The 21,824-nt window shown below is 42.9% G+C and overlaps 1 protein-coding gene across 1 annotated transcript in view; it reads right to left on the bottom strand.

Moving 5' to 3' along the window:
• The window catches only part of ADGRL4 (adhesion G protein-coupled receptor L4), a 658,778-nt gene that overhangs the window by 41,517 nt on the left and 595,437 nt on the right, over window positions 1-21,824 (bottom strand). The window contains exon 14 of the mRNA XM_086954235.1: window positions 2,823-2,914. Within this exon, the coding sequence (XP_086810361.1) occupies window positions 2,823-2,914 (92 nt within the window). The remainder of the gene's footprint in view (window positions 1-2,822; window positions 2,915-21,824) is intronic.

A 21,824-nucleotide genomic window follows, 5' to 3' on the forward strand; every position in this document is an offset into this window, starting at 1 on the left:
ACCTCTCTTCATTTATTGGTGGAAGCTGCTGTACTGGTTTTGCTTTGTTTACATTGATCTATTGCTATTTAGACTAACACAACAGATAGTAATAATTTGCAAATAAAAAGACCAGGAATGGAAACATGGAGGCAGGGCGGGCACTTCAGAAAGCTAAGTATGACAGCATTCTCTGAACATTGCCACTGTGTTACACCAAAACAAAAAAAGGTTTGTAAGAGTTTTATCTGACATTGGATTAATTTTACATTGTTTTATGGGTTTTTTGGGAATATTTTAAACTTGTGATATTGACTCTTGCTATTGTTTAAAGACTATGGTCTTAATAAACATAATGTTTGACTTGACTTGACTACACCAAAAACAATAAAAGTCCAACACCCTTATTTTTTTCGGCAGAGGGAGCACGCTAAAATAAAATCCTATTTAGCTTGCAACACTAAAAATCCTAGCACGCTTCCATACTCTGCCCTCGAATCAGTAACAGATGAGGAATACCTAGTGTACTCCTTCTACAGTGTTTGTCCTTTTTCAACTCGTAATGTGAAAGTTTTTTAACAGGGCCATATGGCCCAAGACTACTTGCCCTGCTGCAAAAGGCTTAACCTTGTACAATGAATTGTGCACCTTTCATCTCAATTGTTTCTCTTTTCAAACTCTATACTCGTAATTGGCATGATTAGCTTTTGTTGGCTTTTAGTGGTGCACGCTGGTCCCTGTATCCCTTCCGGGCCCTTTAGTCATGTCCTTAACTTTTTAAGCAAAACCACGAATTAATTTCTAAATAATAAGTGTAAACCTGTTCAGGTAACTATGCTGCTTTGCTTATATTTTACATGCTTTACTTTTCACATGCTTTAAAAAAAAGTAACAGAAAAAAGCAAACACTTATAGGGAATGCAGAACATTGTTTGCTTTTTTCTGTTACTTTTTTTTCAGACTGCATATTACTCTTGTCTCCCCTCCCTCATAACTTTTTTCCAATGTTCTGGTTCTCCAGCGCTGTGAGGGCATACAAATGACAATGGCGCTATGCAAATCTAATAACTTCACTGCAAATACAAATACAAAAGTACAAAAAAAATGTCAATTTCAATGCCTGAAGCTCTAAGTTTTACAAAGGCAACACTGATTGCTTGTTATAAAATGGCCGAAGTTCCTAGTGTTCTGTTAAACTTCTCCTACATATTCCTCCTCCCAATCAATATCCCGCTGTAATGGCAACCCACCCTTGTTTCTACAGTGCATCAAGGGAATGTCGTCAACATAATCGCGATGTACAACATTTGTTAAAAAGCGTGCATTGTGAACCAAGCTTCGATGATATACCTAAAGTATCATTTTCAAGGACTTTCACAGGAAGCTTGGCTTGAGACTAAGAGCAATTGTTTAATTGCTTCCGTGCGGCGCCGATTCCCCCCGGTGCTGAGCCCTAATTAAAACGGGCGTGGTCATGACGGAACGGTTCCGTCATAAGCACAGCTCGACCGATGCTCATGACGGAACCGTTCCGTCATGAGCATCGAAGGGGTTAAGAAAAGTTTATTTTGTATTTTACATCTCTGGAGTGCAGTTAGCGAGGAAGCAACTGGAAGATTTTTTTTTACCTTAAGGAACGGGTTGTGATAAATAATTGCACAATTTTCATTAACAACGGATAACAGGCACTGGTGAAATGTGAGGTGTGAAATATTTCCCAAAGTAATTTAATAGCAAAGTTAAAAATAATTCGAGGACGATGAAGGAAGCAGGAAGATAATGAATACGAAGTAACAAAAATCCAACCAAGAAATGTTCACATTAGGAGTAAAGGTTTTAGCAGTTGTAAAGTTGAGAAAAAGCTAGGCTACTATATACTATTTTGCTAGATGCAACATGTGCAGAGTACCAGTGGAATACGAAAAGAGCACCAAAGATTAGATAAGATGCTGTGAATAAACCTATGTTTGATTGAATTTCATTAGACTAAAAACATTGACAATGATTTGAGTGGACAGGAAGATAACTTTTTGAGTAAAAGATTGTAATGATTATGATGGTAAGAATGAAAGCCATATATAAGCTTATAAAGGTTGCAGAGATGTTAATTGGGTTATTTTAACCATAGGTGAAATACAAGAAAGAGATTAAGGGGCAGATTGATCAAGTAGTTGCCATGCAATGGGCGCAAAGGCGACGCAACTACTAAGTAAGATTTATCAAGCAATGCAAGGAAACCTTGTGTGGCCTTGAATGGCTGGATACATCTAGAGTAATGCAACTCAGTGCAAACCTCTGCATTCAGTTACTCTGGCCCATGGAGGTGTTCCATGGTTGCAGCATGGCTGTTCTCATGCATCCACTGATGGATTTTGGCACATTCCCTGTTACAATTATTGGTAGACCTGGGAATGCGTCAAAATGCTACGTATCCTCCGGTGAAATGTAACAATATTGTTATTTTTCCTCATTACCGTGGATTGTTTTTGTGCAGCAAGATGTCCCCTCCTCCACAAAAACAATCCTGCTTACAATGCAGACACCCTTGTATCATAGTTCAAAGATTTCTGTGTTGGAGATAGGCAGCACATTGTGGACAGGCTGAGGGAAAAGACAGGAATGTGTCATATAATGTTAATTATGACACATTCCTTCCCTTTCCCTTTCATGAAGTGCAGCAATTCATTGTATGATCTTTGGATAAATGTGTCCCTAAGTCTTGTGAACCATCAGAGTAGAAGGGATTTGTCTGTAGTAAGATTCTTTTTTCATTCACACCTTAAAATAACTTGTTACCGATATATGCTTTTAAGAAAAATATTTTGTGAAACTTTAGAACTTACCTTATGTTTTCATAGCAACTAACTTCAGGTTTTAACATTGCTGTGTGTCGAAATACTTTGTAAATAATTACTCCAAAAGCCATCAGATTGACCTACATAAATTGATATAAAACGACAAAGGGCAATTAAAATGCTATTTCTGCTTTAAAGATTGAAAATGAAATATGACTTAATACTATATTCAGTTTAAACAGCCTCTATCAAGATCATTGGCCATATTATCAAGCAAGGGCGATACATTATCGCCGCTTTTATCGGCAGGAAACTGCCGCTAAAGCGGCGATAATGGGCTTGATAATATGCCCTTGTGAATTCCCATAGAAGCCCAGCTTCAGGGGTTAACCTGGGCTTCTATGGGAATTCACAAGGGCATATTATCAAGACTATTAACGCCGCTTTAGCGGCAGTTTCCTGCCGATAAAAGCGGCGATAATGTATCGCTCTTTCTTGATAATATGGCCTCATATTTTTATCTCACTTCAAAACATTGGCATGCATAGGTAGCAATACGATGTCCTAAACAAAAATTCAATGTTAAAAGTGTTTGAAAGAAACATACCACATTTGCAGCTGAACAAAATGTCTATTTCAGTCACTGATGAGCATACAATGATCATCACTATTCCCCACCTCTTGTTGACATAAAAAACCTATAGAAGGAAAAAGAATCTAACAGTTGTTAACACTAGGCAGCATGTGAGGAGTAAGGCTATTAACACCATCTTAAAGATCTCACCTCACTAAGACAGATGCCATGCACACTTACTGTACCTGTCAATTTTAGGTCTCTCCTTCAAACTGCAAACATGAAATGCAGACAATCTCAGTATTTAATATAGAGTGCTAATCAATTTGTTGACTCCATTATCAGCGAGGATTTGTGTTGTCTTAAGATGAGCGTCTTGATCTATTGTTTTGAGAAATTAATTTTGTCCAATTTTGGACTTCCACGGTCTGTCATGTTCACATTATTTTTGGATGTTGATGCTGACCTTTTGAATCATGGTTAAAGTCAAAACATCGATGAGACTATTAGTGAAACTAAGGGGTTTTACAGGTATATTGACTGTCAAGTGCATATTTCAAACTTGGGGAACTGTCTTTGATGTGATGTTTGATCTGCTGACATGATAACAGCCACTATGTGTTCATTCACAACCTTTTTTCCATGACTAAGTGTAAGGGGACACGAGTATGCACACACATACAGAATTTCACTCAAAGCCACATGAAATTAAGAAGCATTACATAAATAGGTTTAGAATTCCACATCCAAATGAAACCAAGCACAAACAATGGCCACGCTGAATAAGTGATATTTCCATGTGCAATATGCAATTTCTACAAATTTGCACACTTATCCATGGGATGTTGTCTACATGTAAAAAAGTGTCCTTGGTGGTATTCTTTCAATTCCAGGCACATGAAAGACTGCTTGTTCCCCAGTGCACTGCAGTACAAAGCCTGACCCATTACATCATTGGTGCGTGAGTCTTACAAAATACACCATTCTCAGCAAATGTAAGCCATGATCTTTCTCTGCTCAAATTTCTTCAGAAATCTTCATGCAACATTTCAACATAGAATTTTAAATAATGTACAAACCCCACTTGCTGTTCATTTGACAACCTTAGAATGACCCTGAAAGTATAACCAGTCTAAACTTTCAGTACAGACCAGTTCAGTCCATTTGACACTCATAGAAAAAACATTGACAAAGTAAATTGATTTAGTTTTAATGTGCCTACAAATATAATCCCAGGCGTTCTCAAATGCTGTTTACATGTGTTGCATGCACAAATGCATGGTTGTCTATTAACTCCTGCCCTGTTTGGAAGGCACCTGATTCGTGCTGGTCTGTTGCACTTAAGGAGGATTCTTTTCTCGCGGCACAGCACACGCTATTTGAAAAGGCCGGGCAGGACTCTAAGGCCCAAAAAGCCCTGCAGTGTGCCGCGTGAGTAGGCGGGGCACCTGAATTGCACCGGTTGGGCACATTCAATAAGGCTTTTCTGCCCAGGCGTGTGCCAGGACGAAGACCGGGCCACGAGCAGGCCTGTCTGCACCCATCAGCTCCTGAACGAGACTGGGCTGGGCCACATCTCTTGGCCTAACTGTTTGTAATGCTACAACTGATTCCAATTGGGAAAATGGGTAAAAGAAGCCTCAGCTATGCCTCCTATGGATCAGTCATCCACAGCCACAGTAACACGTTTTTTGACTACTGCAGGGCATACAATCCACTCGGGACACAGATGTAGACCCAGAAGCTATTCTTGACTGCAAAGGCAATAAGCAAACACATGGTGGGCAGAGGGGGGAGTCTTATAATCCCTGTATTATTTCTGGTGACTTTATCTTAACCTGTAATATATTTCATACAGGAAAGGATTCTGTGGGATCCCCTCAGCATAAAAAGAAGAAAGGCAATATTCGATAGGTAAAAACAGGTCCCATGAAATACCTTCTGTCCTTAATTTTTATTTGCGAATAAAGCCAGTGAATAATACAAATAGTCACCTAATTACAGAACATGCCCTAAATTTATCATGTGCAAAAAGTAACTTTATCGATGAATATGCTAAACACATTGAAGTAATGCTTGACCCCGTGTTTTTCCTACGTAAGGGTGTAGGAAGGTGGAATCTGACTACATGGTTGCCCCCACTTCTTTTCTGGTGTTTCTATCGTTTTTGACTTAGTTTGGCTGGGATCCTGCTATTCAGGGCCCAGCCTATCTGCTTTCCTTTCTAAATTGATTGCATGTACATTAGGTACACTCCAGATTGGTTACTGGGATACCCTTGTGAGTCCCTAGTATATGGTACCTTAGGTACTAAGGGCATAGGTACCCCGAGGCCTACCAGGGGCTGAAGCATGTATTATGCCACCCCTGGGAAGCCTTCCAAAATGGCACCACAGGTCTGCTACTGCAGGCTGGGTAAGGTGGTGGATGCACCCCTTACTGAGGTATAGGTTACCTATATCGACCTTATATCACTGACACATATAAACCTATCAGTCACTTCTACGGCAGGCCTTATCGATCCTGAAGGCAGAGTACTTGGTTTTGTGTGAGAGGGTGCCCATGCATGAGCAGGACCCCTCTGCAGCTTTCGGAATCAATTCTCTGTAACTGTTCTGTGATGCAGCCAGACCATATACTCTTAAGTGCATTATAACCTCGCAGTTAATGCTAAGTTTGGAATGGCTGCATGGAAACATGTAGTGTTTGATGTCAAACACTTTAAAAACCTACCCCCCACCAGTCCTGGTGGCGGAAGTAGAATTTCACCCTTCTAGAGGGGGAGACATGTACACACTGACTTAAGCGGTAATAGTTTAAAAGAGCCCCAGCATCACAAAATGGATGCTGCAGCCACAGACACGAGTCTGGCCTCCTGCTGCTGGACAAAACTCTGGCAGGGGAGGCCTGGACAATAGGTTTCTGTCATGTTCTTGCTGTGCGCAGGGGTGTACAACACACACGGGACGCAGGTTAGTTTAACGTTTCTTTATTCACTCATCATGTAGCTGCTCGTCCCCACGTCCGTCCACGTCCCTGTACTGGTCATCGTCTGTCCCCTTCCTGTCCCGTCACCGGATCTGGTGTCCGGTGACCTGGTCACTCTGCCTGAGGACCCACAGGGTCCTACTGCCCTACTGTCAGTCGCCCACACTGTCGGATCCCAACCTCTCCGTCACGACATCTCCCCCCTTGTTGCAAAGAAATGTTCGTGACACATTTATCATAGTCCTCATTCACAGTTATATTGATGAAGGTGAAAGAATGAGAGAGAGAGAGAGAGAGAGAGAGAGAGAGAACTTGTCACTCTATATCTCTTCAATGAGTCTCTGTTATTTACTGAATGTCCTTCGTGATCTAGTGTCTCCATCGCTTCCTTGTTCTCTATCTTCCTCCTTCTATGTGGCTGCAGTTGCCGCTGCCATTTCTTCTTCATCCGCCTTTAGCTCCTTGACACGCTATCTTTTCCTTGTTTTTTGCTGTCGGTTGGAGACAGCCATTATCATCGATCCTTGCACTTTCGTCACTGCTAGTGAATCTTTGGAGAACCTGTTGTCTGACTATCGATATTTTTTCTTTCTGTCTCACCACCTTTTGTCCTGGCTGTGCAGTGTCTCTTGCCTTTATCTTCCTTGGTGGCGCCTATCCGCTCTGCTCATTGTATGTCTTTGTCCTTTCCTTTTGTTGCTTTTTCTCCTGCGCCAAAGTCCTGTCACGTTGCTCCTTTTTACCCATTTTATTTTCTTTGTCTTTGTGTCTTTCCTTTTTGTTTTCTTTTCTTCTATGTTCTCCTTTTCTCTTTTCTGTTTCTTTGGTGATCTTTGTCCCTCTTTTCTTTGTTATTTCTCTTTTCTGTCTTTTCCTCTATTTGGCCTTAACTCTGGCTTTTCCTTTATTTTTACTTCTTTCTTATTTGTCCTTTTTTTTTCTTTTCTTATTCGGCCTCTTCTGGGCTTTCCTAGTCTTCTTCCTTTTTTTTATTTTTTATTTCCTTGTTTTCTTATATTTGCATCCTTCCTGTGACTTATTCTTATATTTATGTCTTTCCTTTTGTTTTCTTTTCTTTGTCTTTGTTCTTCCTTCTTTTCTTCTTCTTTTCTGCTTTCCTTTTGTCCTTTCTCTTTATCCTCTTTTCTCTCTTCCTTTCTCTTTCTCTTTTCTCTATATTTTCTTCTTATCTCTTTATCTTCTTTCTTCTTTTCTTCTTCTTTTCTCTTTATTTTCTTCTTATCTCTTTATCTTCTTTCTTCCTCTTTATTTTCTTCTTTTCTCTTTATCTTTTCTTTTTTTTCTTTTCCCTATATTTTCTTCTTATCTCTTTATCTTCTTTGTTCTTTTCTTCTTCTTTTCTCTTTATTTTCTTCTTATCTCTTTATCTTCTTTCTTCCTCTTTGTTTCCTTTTTTTCTCTTTATCTTGTCTTTCCTCTTTTCTACTTTTTTTTCTTTATGTCCTTTCTTTTCTGTGTTATTTCTCTTTTCTGTCTTTTATTTAGCCTTCTCTGGCTTCTTCCACTCTCTTCCGCTCCTTTCTCTTGTCTTTCTTTTTCTTCTTTCTCTTTGTCCATTTGTCTTTTTCTTTATGTCCTTTCTCTTCCTTTCACTTATTGTTTCCTTTTTCTTATTGCACTGTCTTCTTTCGTTCTCTTGTTGCCCTTTTTCACTTGTGCGCCCTTTGCCTGTTTTTGAAGTGGCTGTTCTGCTGTTTCCTATGATCTTTCTTGAGTCTCTGTTTCTTTTGGTATGCTGTGTTGGGCTCCTTTTTCTTTATTCTTTATCTTTTTCTCTGGCGCCTAAATTGTGTTTGTACTTCGTTTCTTTTCTTTTCTCTTCTTTTGCCCCTTTGTTTTTCTTCTTTGTTGTTTTGTTGTGGGGATCTTTTGTCCCTTTCTACCTCTGTTTACTTTTATTTCTCTTCCTTTTCTTTTAATTATCTCTTTTTCAATGTTCTTTTCAGTTATTTCTTCTTCGCCTGGCCTTGAAATGGCAGCCCCGTTCTTTCTTATGGCCTATTTCTCCAATGTCCCATTTAAAATGGCCGCCGTTATCTCGCGAGATTTCGCGATCGAAATCTCGCTTTTCCTGACCTCATCATGGCCTCCTCACTCATTCTCCTCTTTAATTGGCTCAGCTGCCTGACTTAGTGATGGCCGCCGAGACTCCTAAGCTCTCGCGCCTTCTTTCAAAGGCTCGCGCTTGTTCTTAGCGCTTACCGCGATCTGCAGCTTTCTTCAGTCGCCGTCTGGTGGGCTCCCGCTTCGCTCTTCCCGCCGTCTTTCATGTTACTTGTGGCGCATCCAGGGTGGGCACCTGGTCTTTTCCACAATGGTGTACGTGCTGGACACACGTCGATCCACGCGTCGATCCGTTTCTCCACCCTCGTCGCCAGTTGTCATGTTCTTGCTGTGCGCAGGGGTGTACAACACACACGGGACGCAGGTTAGTTTAACGTTTCTTTATTCACTCATCATGTAGCTGCTCGTCCCCACGTCGTCCACGTCCCTGTACTGGTCATCGTCTGTCCCCTTCCTGTCCCGTCACCGGATCTGGTGTCCGGTGACCTGTTCACTCTGCCTGAGGACCCACAGGGTCCTACTGCCCTACTGTCAGTCGCCCACACTGTCGGATCCCAACCTCTCCGTCACGACAGTTTCCTGTCACAGGGAGGTGTAACCACCTCCCAGACAGGCTTTAGTGTAGTGGGGCTGGGTGGGTGCATTCATAGAAGGCTTTTCAGACAGTGCTGCGGGCACACTTGGTGTTCCTGTGCATATCCCAGTTCAAACCAGTTGCAGGGGCAATCAGCCCCTGCTCTGGCGGGAAACTGGACAAAGGGAATGGGTGCTAACAACCCTCTTCCCAGACCCTCCCATAGGTGGGTCCCCATAGTATGTCCAAACCCCTTTCTTAGTATAAGTATGGGACCTCAGTCCTTATGACTTAAGATTACACCTGGATGAAACTCTGCAACATATATCATGGAACTTCAACATTCTACACGACTAGAAGACTGAAGAATGTCCCTTGGAGTCAAGCAGTGACTCCCCTCTTCAACTTCCACATATACCAAAGAAACATCTTGCGGGTCTGCATTGCCAAGGCTCCCAATCGAATCCCGACAGATTTGCGACTCAGGACATGGACTTCCAGACTTCTCAGAGGCCGACACGAGATACCCGCAAAGCTGAGAAGCACAGCCCCCACAAATGACATGTGGGACCAAAACTCATGGACACATGCACATTTGCTAGTGCATCTACTTCCTGAGATTTCCCATAGTTGTGCATTGGCCTACCTGTAGTCCAATCCCCGAGCACCATCTGCACGGGATATTGTGGGCCTACACTCCACAAGTGTTCCGTGAGCCCGCTTCGAGCATTTTTGCTCAAGGCCCCATCGAGATCCGTGGTCCATCGACTGGTGGGTCCCCACAAAGGTAAATCTTCTATTTCATGGGCTTCCCTGGTTGCTTCAAATGCGCCCTGACTCCCCTCCAAAGGGTGAGTCCCTCAGACCTTGCTGGTCTGCTCTCCAGCCATTCTCTGCTTTCTGTATTGGTTGCTGTTGCCAAAGCTTGTTGGGTCCAATCCGGAAACCAACACCGTAGCACTCGACATACTTTGTGGGACAGCTTGAATCCAGCACCTGGTCATCGTCGATGCCTCCTGATCGTCGTGGCTGAAGAGTCAAGCTTTACCTTCTTCACCTGAAATCACCCGATATTGGTGCGCATCTGCTCATCGCCTTCTTGGTCACTGGCTAGTGACTCATAATCTGCATCTTTCCTTTCAGGTTCTTTCACATCTCTGATCCACCCTTGGATCCACCTGAACACTTTCCACTTGGTCGCCAGCAGCCCTTTTCAGCAGCTCACCATTGAAATCGATGACAAAACCCGACACGAAAAGACACCTATGCACCCGGCTTCCAAGGCTGAGGTAACTCGAGTACTCCATGCTCCCATGGGTGTTGACTCTAGAACCTCCTAGTTCTAAAGGGCTTCGCTCCAAGTCCTCTTCTAATTGTCCTTAATCTTTAGATTTCCAACCACGACTTTCCCCATAGAAGTTAAAGGTGATTCGCAGCTGTGTTTAGGCATTGCATGCGTCCCCCGTGGGTACCCTGTGTCACTATTTTGGGTGGTTCCTGGTGGCCCCAGTGATTCTAAAGGCTCTAGGCCTTACATCTATGTCAGTAGTGGTTCTAACACCACTTTCTTAATATATGGTTTGGTACGCCCCTAGGGCTCAACGTATATTCTGCTAATGTACTGTGTGCTAATTCAGTTTACTGAATGTACTTTTGGCTCTAGCCTCATAAAGAGACTAGAGGGGTGTGTTTAGAATGAATACATATATTTGATATATATATATACCTGGTGTGGTTCTCCTTTCATTTGGTCATTCATGAGATTATAGACTGGTAAAACAAGCTTCTTTACATTCCTCCAAGACTTAGCCTGAAGGCTGCTCTCCACAGCTACCACTAGGATAGCTTTCTATATAGGTTGTCTTTAAACCTACCATCTATAAGGGTCATTTGGACTGGTGCAAGGTGCCCACTAGAATAGTGGACAGCATGTACCAGGCTAACTTCTCACAAAGGGTATAAAGGCGGCTGTGAAGGAGCTATTAGCACAGGTGTTTCACAAATCCAGGGGTCATGCAGGGACAAATTTCACATAGGCAAATTAAGCTATCAATAGAAAGTCCGCTACCAGAGCTGTGGAGAGGCCGGAAGGAACACAAATCACAACAGAAGCCCCTTGGCATAAACAGGTAATTATTAAAAGTTATGATGGGCAAATGCCGAATTGAGGGGCTTGCAGTACAGTCCAGCTCCAGAACCCAAATCATCTAGGAATGCCAATCCTACCTTTGCCAGTGACAGATTGAACCCCATGGTTTTGCAGCTACCACCTGAAGCCACAACCCTTGTGGTTGAGTTAAATATGTTTTGGAATTATACCCATATCAACCTGAGGATAATTTTCAATTAAAGAACAAAGTTACTCATTGGCTGAGTTCAATGGTCAGGAACCCTCAGCTGTGACATTTTATACAAAGACATATTTGTTGTTCGTAGAGTATACTGGGTAAGCAATAGTCCCAAAAGAGAAGAAGGGTGTTGTGTCATCATCAGTTTTAGGGACCCACAGTTGGTTGGTTTCTTATTGACCAGGCTGATTTGTTATGGGGCAGACAAGAGCATCATCAAGGCAGTCCCTCTTGGCTATTTTTATAGGTCCAATCCTGCTATGCCTCACAAACCTGCTTTGTCGATATTATCTTTGTTCAGACCACATACTATTGCGACACATATCGCATTTTCATCTCTAGCGCAGGTTGACAAACTTGGATGTAATAAGGCACTAACTGAACCATGTAAAATGACATTGCAGAGACAAGAAGAAAGGCTAAGGAAGGAAAGAAGGGGTTTAGTGGGCACAGTTTCTAATTCCTCAACATTCTGTTCAAACCAAAATGTGGTACAACCACGAGACATTAATCAGCCCTCACAAGTGCCACACAATAATATTGATACTGCTGACTGTGTAAAAACTTAATTTCAACTGACTTAGAACTCTCTGCTGAATCAGGAAATGTTGGTGCAGGTCCAACCTCTAAATCATGCTCTTTGTTATTCGTGTCGGATCCTAATCTGCTCTTTTGGAATATGGCCGGCATTACTAGCAAATTGAATGATTACTAGCAAATTGAATGATGCTAACTGGATTAACATGATTTCAGAACTTAAAAAACAGTGTACATGTCAGGCGTGCAACACCCATGGGGCTCATGGGGCTTCAGCCCCCCCCCCTCCACTCCCTCCCACTAGCCCCTCCCACCCCTTCGTGTGTGTCAGCCCGGGCTGATACGTCTTCGCGGGCTGGCGAGCATCTAATTGCAGCCGCACACAAGTACTTAACAGATCTTTAAAAGACCATTAATTGTAAATGAGGCGTTTGTTGTGTTCACCCATTCTTACAGCGACTCTGTCTGTGGTTGGAACAATTACCCTCCCCCCAAAAATATTTTTCAGCCCCCCCCCCCCCCCCCCGGAAATTGGCTCTAGTTGCCCGCCTGGTACACGTCAATGGGTTTTACTCTTTAATGACAACGACCACCCTCACAAGATAAGGACACCATGCCGGTGGCCTGTTAACTTTACTTTCTATCTCTTTTGAGTGGAAAATTATTAAAACTCTTCATAATGCACTTTATTTTCAGGTAATTTATGTGTCGCTTTCCGTAACTCAGTTTATTATTTTGATTATTTCTATCATAACAATTTTAATTGTAATAACACTCTACTAGTGAATTCACATGATGTAGTACTAAACACGGTTTTCAACTCTCTTGAGTGGGATTATGCTGTTACGACTGGCTAAGAAACGCCACTAATACCTTAGTTCCAATAAAAAAAGTTTCCACGAACAGAACGACCCCTTCTGCACCATGGTATACTGACGAGCTTAGGAGACAAAAACAGCTCAACAGAACCAGGGAAAGGAAATGGCGAAGAATTTATGATCCCGATGAGAAAGTGAAATATAAAGAGTCACTATCAGTGTATAAAGACATGATTATGGAAGCAAAGAAAACTTTCTTTTCAGAAGAAATCGACAAAGCTAAAAATTCATCTAGACAATTATGCGATATTACCAGAACACTATCGGGTAACGCACCAGATCTTACCCCGCCTGCCTCTCAATCCTTCTGTGATGAATTGGCTAAATTCTTTTATTTCAAAGTCAATGACATCTATCAGGCTTTCTCTTCTAACCCCCTAAACTCGTCCCCCCCTAAGCCAGTACTGGACTATGAATTCACGAGTTTTAAACCTCTGACCATGGAACAAACCACAAAAATAGTCTCTTCCATTAAGACCGGATCCATACTGGATCCGTGTCCATTCTCGGTTCTCCCACCAGTGATGAATACTCTCATCCCGATTATCACTTCAGTCTGTAACACCATACTAGGCTCCGGAATCTTTCCCGAATCCCTAAAAAATACAATTGTGAAGCCTCTGTTAAAGAAAGCTAGCTTGGACAAGACAGACCCAAAGAACTATAGACCAATCGCAAGCCTACCCTTCTTAGCCAAAGTGGTCGAAAAGGCCATGAATCAACAGCTGGTTGAGTACATCGAGACACACCATCTACTGGATGACTCACAATTTGGCTTTCGAAGACACCATGGCACTGAAACCGCCTTAATCAAGGCTGCGGACGACATTAGGACCATCCGAGATCTCGGTAGAACAGCAGTCCTAGTCATGTTGGACCTGTCGGCGGCGTTCGACACGGTCGACCACAACACTCTAATCGACCGTGTCGAAAAGATGGGCATTCACCAATCGGCGAGCAAACTGATTGCCTCATTCCTAGCTGACAGATCACAAGCTGTCACCATTGGCCCTCACCAGTCCATTAATCTGTCATTACCATGTGGGGTTCCTCAAGGCTCATCCCTAAGTCCGACACTTTTTAACATCTATGTGTCGGACCTTGCCAACGTCATCAAGGCATATGGAATGAGCGTAACCTCCTATGCAGACGATACCCAGCTGGTTTTGGGTATTAAAGATAATGGACCAGAGGTGGCTGACCGATTTCGGCGCGGAATGCTCGCAATCAGTGAGTGGATGGCTCGCAACTGTCTCAAGCTAAATTCCGATAAGACGGAAGTGCTAATTTTCGGACCCCTCAGACCTGACTGGTCATCAACTTGGTGGCCACCGGGAATGGGTGAGCCTCCGAAGCCAACACTCAAGGTTAGGAACTTAGGAGTAACTTTTGATGTGGACCTAAATTTCATGGCACATGCAAACAAGGTAGCGGCAACTGCCCACCATAAATTGAGGTTGATTAGGAAGATCCTCCCTTTTCTCCCAGCTACTGCTGCAAAAACACTAATTAGTTCGTTAGTGCTAACTTCCCTTGACTACTGCAACAGGCTATTTTTAAATGCCCAAACCAGGATAATAAACAAGCTTCAGTCATTACAGAATGCTGCAGCACGGCTCCTTTCAGGAACACCTAAATTTTCCTCAGTATCTGACACCCTCAAAAACTATCACTGGCTAACGATCCACGACCGCATAAAATTTAAATCTTTATGCATAGTTTATAAAGCATTACATGACCAAGCTCCCCAATTCTTTAAGGCAAATCTGACACCCTATAAACCAACCAGAATGCTTCGATCCACCACTCTGAATCATCTAGTGGTTCCTCGATCCAAGACAGTATCTTGGGGAGACCGTCGCTTTCTAGTTGCGGCTTCAAAGCTTTGGAACTCCTTGCCTCTCTGCATCAAGTCCTCTCCTTCACTTATGCAATTTCGAAAGTTATTGAAAACCTGGCTATTCGATCAGTAGTCCAACACAGCCTGCTATGAGCGATGAGGGAATTTAATGGAATCAATTAGCGCCGAGACGCCCACGGGTATTCGCCGCGCTCAATAAATTACAAAAATAAATAAATAAATAAATAAATATAGGGAGGAGATTTTAACTATGGACTGTGTACTATTTAACCAATGCTGTGTGCAGCACATTGGGGAATGGCACTGTGGATTATCTGCATTTCGAACATAGTCCATGTGGCGATGTTCTGAATAGAATTATGCTCAGACGGGAACTAGTACTTACATTGGACATAATCTAGGCTGCAACTACATATCAAGCCACCTTCACTTGGAGAGGCACTGGTAGCCTGATTGACTTTATTTCTATATCAAAACAGTGAAGCAAAACAGTTACAATTTTTACAATGCACCAGAGTTGCCTTAGTGATAACAATCCGCTGGGCTTAACCCTAGTTATTGGTTTACCCCAATAAAAAAACAAGTTCTCCCCCAAAAGTAGCTATCAAGAATAGAGGTATCGGGCATAAATGGTCTGATATTGACTCTGGTGGTGTACTGTCAGCTCTGGCAGGCAGAATTTGGGGACCCTTGATGGCCTGTCTTGGGCATGATGAAAATCTGCTAAGTAATTTGGGGGCTTACAAAGAGCTCTGTAAGTCTTTAGCAGAATTCCTATGCCTAATACAATCTTGTGGGGAGCCTAAGAAAAATAAATGGTTTGAAAGGTCTTACTCCCAGCTCACAGTTGTCTAAACAGGGTCCTAAAAGATTCCTAGACGGACGTGTAGGAAGGAAGGTTGTGCTGATTGCATGATACGGAAGAAATCAAGGAGAGGAACGAAACTATAAGACAAGAGGCATAGTGAGCACTTGCACATAGTAAGTGATATTAATGACGTTTCTCTTTTGTTAATCCGCCTTTTTATTTAAAACACCCATATCACCAGTCTAGTTATGACTATGCCATCACAACTATGCGGGACACATAAAGGTTAATGGGTGACCACGAAGATTTATGAACCTTATGCATTGACAGATATGGTTAGTAATACAGTGATGAGTAATTCAAGACCAGGAAAGGGAGGCTAGCCCCACTTTTATTTAATGTATTGAATGGTACAATTTATGTCCAGCCACCAAAGTCCTGGCCGAAGGCAATTATCATCCCGATTTTTTTGAAGGGGTGCCGTACCGACACATTCTGCCATGTCCCATCTCTCTTATTGACTCCTCAGCAAAAGCGATGGGTAGAATTCTGTTGGATCGGTTAGAGTCCTAGGCTGAATGAGAAAGGATTCTTTTCAGAAATGCAGTATAGTTTTCGGCAGGGCCTACGTAATGTAGAGCACTGCCTGAACTTTCACCTCCTAATTAGCAAATACACTAAAGTGAAGGGAGGGTGCCTAAATCTGGCCTTCATGGACCTCAGCTCTACCTTTGATAATGTTGACAGAGGGAGGCTATCTGGAAGATGTTGGAGATGGGAGTGGACCCCCATATTGTGCACCTTCCTATTGAACTTCATGAGGATGTAAAGGGATGTATAAGACTCAGCCCAATTGGTGAATGCACTCCTCTAATTAAGATCTGACAGGTATTATCTCGTAAGGTTCCATTTTAATATTGCCCACCTATTGGTTTCCTATCCAGGAGACACTTTTTGTGAAAAGGACCCTGTGTCTTGTCCATGTGATTCCGAATCTGTGCAGTAAGGTTGCACAATATGGTGGGCAAGTAACCCAATCTTGGCATAAAAAGTGTTTACATCGCACACAGCGCCCAGTATTATTTGACTGCAGGATTGTGTATAAACTGTCACTATTTGAAATGTTATGTACATCTATACAGACTAGTGGATTGGTTTTATGGATGATCTGATAATCTTTTAAAGACCCATAAAATCAGGGCAACTGTACCGCCTGCCATGCACAAATCACTTACAGCCTGATTCATCATAGACCCGTTTTGCGAGTCTGTAATAGCGATTCATAAGGAATCGCTATTACAGGCTCGCAAAACGGGATTCATGTAGGAATCGCAAATATGAAATGCGATTCCTACATATTCCTTATTTGCGATTGGCAAATTGCTAATCGCAAGTAAGGAATAACTCCCCATTCATTCCTATGGGCCAAAAGGCCCATAGGATTGAATGGGGAGTATTCCTTATTTGCGATTAGCTATTAGCTAATCGCAAATAAGATAGCGATTTGAAGGGTGCCAGGGGTGTCCAAAGGACACCCTGTAGCACCCCTTAAATGAAAATTCAAACAGGTGTTGTGCACACACATGTGCAACATGCAACTTAGAAAAATGCAATTTAAAAGCATTTTTCTAAGTTTTCGCTATTTACCACGAGGTTTGAACTCGCGGTAAATAGCGGGCCGAAATTGCGAATTCGCAATTTTTTCATGGATGATGAATTGCATTTAAGGAATCTCAAATAGAGATTCCTTAAATGTAATTCCTCGCAAAATTGCGACATCGCTATTACCGATTTTTGCATTTGGGATGATGAATCCCAAATGCAAAAATAGAGCTCGCAAAGGGCCAGATTCTCAGAATCTGGCCCTTTGCGAGCCGATTTCGGCTTGATGAATCAGACTGTTAATGATTTACTTGCACGGTTGCATAATGTTAAATATTATGGGAGAGCAGGTTTGTGTAGAATTTGTTAATACTTGCAATACTATGTGTATTTCATATAGATTAATACATTGGGCCTGATGTACCACCTGATAAGTTTTAGTGATCTGTATTACCAGGGTGACGGTACTGAACGCCATGCATAAATCACCTCATGAGCTACAACGTTGCATTATGCGTATTTGTACATAGGCTGCTGAAAGGATCTTTTACCTGTCTGTGGTTTTAATTCCACATTGAGTTTTATTTATTGCAATATTTCGTATGAATAAATGGTATTCTTTTATTTTTTTTATTCGAATAAAAATATATTGAGGAACTCCTGCCCTATTGGCTTTGCCAATGCTGGGGACAAAAGTACCAAGAAAGGATTGCTTTCTATATAGAATACACATAGGAGAAAAAGAACTGGAGGTGACTGAGCGTTGTTGATTTAATGCACTTCTCAAGCAAAAGAGTCCCTCACGCATTCAAATGGAAGCAATTCACGGAAGGAGGAATGGCACACCAATACCTATTACAATGCGGTGAAGGAAAAAAAATACTCCACCGGGTGGAGCTAAAATCCACTTAATGTATGTTATAAGGAATTGGTACCAATACGTATGTGCTCTTGCGTTGTGCCTGAAAAAAATTATTTACTGCCTTGCTCGGATTCAGCTTTAGCATTCCTGATGTAGTCCCCATTTTGAACGCATTATTCGGCCACTTCTGCACGCTATCTCAGCTATTTGATGAATGTATCTACACACTGCTAATGGAGCTCAGACAGGACAAACACCCATGCAAATGGGTGTTCGCTGATCTCTACAGACCGTGCATGAATATGTTTAAATGTACTCTTAATGATCACTGAAAAACCTCCCAGCCACAATCACTGGCTTCCATCTCTTCAAGCCCTGCCACAATGCATTCATGCAAATTAATTGGGGTGGTACTGGGGGGGAATTCTTTTTGTTTAAATAATGTGAATAGGCTTACTTTGACAAGGGGACAGAGATGAGCTGTTTATACTAAACACTGCATCAAAAAACTTTGATTTCATTTAAAAACTAAAAATAGCTAAATCTGTTCTAGCAATGCCTGGATACCCCCAAACCGAATAAGACCCCTGTCGCCATTAGACTTTGTTTACTCTTATAGTGCGTTTCAATATGTTAAGTTCTCCATCTTAAGTAGTCGGCTGTCGGAAAGCTGCCCATTCCATTCCAATTAGTGAGCGTCTTGAAGACGGCAGACACGCTTTTTGTCCTTTCAGTTGTTGCTGGTTCGGGGAGATGCGTGTGTTCGCACACATTTAATAGCACGCCGTTAAAGTAAGTGACTGTTCATTCGATCTGGCGTCATGCTGGAGTTGATAAAAAGCCATCCTATTTCCTAAACGCAATTTGATTCTTTGAAGATATTTCTCTTTATTGAGCTATGTTTGACGGGGATGGTAACAGGAACATAAGTAGCTAGAATAGCATGTGAAATACCCTGTGAAATTTGGGCGATTCTCAAATTTTACGGGCGCGAAATTCATGAATTATTTTATTATGCACTAGCTGGTATTTTTTAGAATGAAGAGATTTTTGCTCACAGAATGTGACTTGCTAGTAAATATGTTCTACTCAACCAACCTCCAGATGCATCAAGCATCAGTTTTGCGATTCCTTATTAGCGAAAAATAAGGATTCGCTAATAAGGAATAGCAAAATGTTATGCATGAAAAAATCACAAAAAAATAGCGATTTCTTAAAAATCCTTAATTGCGACTTGCAAATTGCGGGTCGCAATTAAGGAATACCTCCCTATTCATTCCTATGAGCTTAGAGGCCCATAGGAATGAATGGGAAGACAATATCAATTTGCGATTCTCAATTAGAGAATCGCAAATTGATATTGCAATTTCTAGGGTGCCAGGGTGTCAAAAGGACACCCTGTTGCACCCCTGAAATCTGCATATGAGTACATCTTGCTTACACACATGCCCTAAGGACATGTTTGTGTTTAAAATGGAACTTTGAAAAATGCACTTTAGTGCATTTTTCAAAGTTTTTGCAAATTACCATGAAGTTCAACTTCATGGTAATTTGCGACCCCTATTAGTGAAATCGAATATTTTAAACTTTAATGAATTGCATTTAAGGAATCTCAATTTGAGATTCCTTAAATGCAAGTAATCGCGATTTTGCGATTTCTTAAATTGCGATTTTTGCATTTGGGATGATGCATCCCAAATTCAAAAATTCCGGTCGCAAAGGGGCAGATTCTGAGAATCTGCCCCTTTGCTAGCGGATTTTAGCTTGATGGATCTGGGCCCAAGTCTCATGCCAGTCTCTAGGAGGCAATATTTACATGCAGTGTGCAATAAGTTGCACAAGCTTAAAATATTTTTGGTGCAGTTCTTAAAAATACCGTAAGCAATTGCACAAAAACTTACAGACACCTATGCAATTTCAGGGACCCCTATACACAAACTAAATCCGTCAGTATATCTCCATTAAGATATATTAGGGAGTTATTTCTTCCTTTATCTTCTTCTCCCTGTTTAAACATCCCTCTCGAAGGCTCATAGGGTTCGATAGTGCCAGGCTATCCTATTGTATAGAGGTTGCCAGTTCATGGCACAATACTCTAAGGGGGATATTCACAAGGACTTATCTCCACCTTAATACATCGAAAGTGGAGATAGATTTAACACCCCAATAACAAGCTAGTGCAAAGGGCAGACATTGCCAGTATTACCGCGAAAACTGACCCAAAATGTATCTCCACAGTGGACACCACCAACTAACCCTAATGAGAAGCAGAGTAGGCGTTCCCGTGCAAAAGCGCATGAAAAAACCACAACACTACTTTCATAACGAACTGCCAGATCTGCAAAGAGAACCAAAACAGGCGATAAGCCGCTGTAGCACTAGAGAACTGCCTTTTGCTGGTGTTAAGCAGGATTACAACCTGCAGCATGAAAGGGAGGCGAGCCAAGAGCCACACAGGAAGACCCACAGATGCCATGGAGACAATGAACATGCAACACAATACCCATGAGGGCCACAACACCCACTGCAACCACCCCAGGCCCGCCACCACCCCCAGGACCTGTCCCGCCCCCACCAGGAACACCACAGAGGCAGTGTACACAAAGACCGCGGACCCACCTGAAACGCACCTGCCACCTAGACCCAACGCCAGAGGAGGATATTGCCCCCTACAGGCCCAAAAGGACAACATCCCAGCATCCTGACCCACATCCCCCACCTGCTGATGGTCCCAACCCGGCAGACAACCAACATCACTCAGCAGACAAAGCTGTGGGCTGCACAGCACATGCCGGCCTCTGTTTCCATGCAACCCACAACTGCCAGAGTCTGAGGAGTCACACAGCCAGCCCCATCCAAGGCCATCAAACCTATCCTGGATGGCAACATCTGCCTGGTAGCCCAGCACCCCCACGTCACTCACACTACGCAGGTGCAGCTGGAGACCAAGCAGAGCCCCTACGTCTTAGCTGGATCCCCTCACGTGTCAGGGACAATTAATTGCATACATGTACCCCTCGTGCCCCCTGCTCACACTGCACACAACTACCACAACAGAACGCACACACATACCATGATTGTGCAGGCAATAGTGGACCTGCTGGGACTCCTCCAAAATGTTGTGGCAACTCCCCAGGCAAAGTGCATTAAATTCACATCTCCCGACAATCCATCATCACCCAGCTCTCCCAGGATGGCACACATGGAAATGGAGTGTCCGTTGGTAAGTCCAAAATGAGCACACCACCCACCTCCAGCATGCAGTCATGCAACTCACGACACTGCCAATGAGCACGCAGCACAACTACATTCAACATGGCACACAATATGCCAACCGATCAGACACAACAACACAACTCCATTGAGAATCCGGCCTTGCCATGCCCACAAACCAGCCACGGCATGGCACCACAGACACAAAATAGCAGGATGTGAGGAGCAGCATGGAGCAGGCATGTACGAGAGTGGCAAGTGAATAAGGAATCTGAACCTACCCAATGCCAGGTGTGGTGTGGAGGTGCCCGACAGCCAACAGAGTGCAAACCATGGACACTACCATATCCCCACAGGCCGACGGGCAGAACGCAGAAATGTTGCACCTTACATCTGCCCCTGCATGCGCGTGCATAGTGGGTTGGACCTGTGTACACCAGCCCTGCGTAAGGGTGTGAACAAAAAGCCTCGCGCACTGGTCGTGGTTCTTATTCGGAATGGACAAAGAGTCTGCCAGGGCGGTGCCTCTCAGCCCGCCAAAAGTCCTGTGCCGAGCGCGGTGGGGCCTGCATTCCTGTGCGCCTGCTGCACCCAGGGCCGCTGGTCCCCAGACCCATCATGCCTGCTCCAGTGCACCAACGAGGGTCCACTCACCTGCCTACACCGGCGTGTATCAAAGAGGACCCACCACGTGCCTGTGCAAGCTCCAAGCACCAGTCC

The sequence above is a fragment of the Lissotriton vulgaris genome, chromosome 1_1, assembly GCF_964263255.1.
Source record: "Lissotriton vulgaris chromosome 1_1, aLisVul1.2, whole genome shotgun sequence".
NCBI classification, from domain to species: domain Eukaryota; kingdom Metazoa; phylum Chordata; class Amphibia; order Caudata; family Salamandridae; genus Lissotriton; species Lissotriton vulgaris.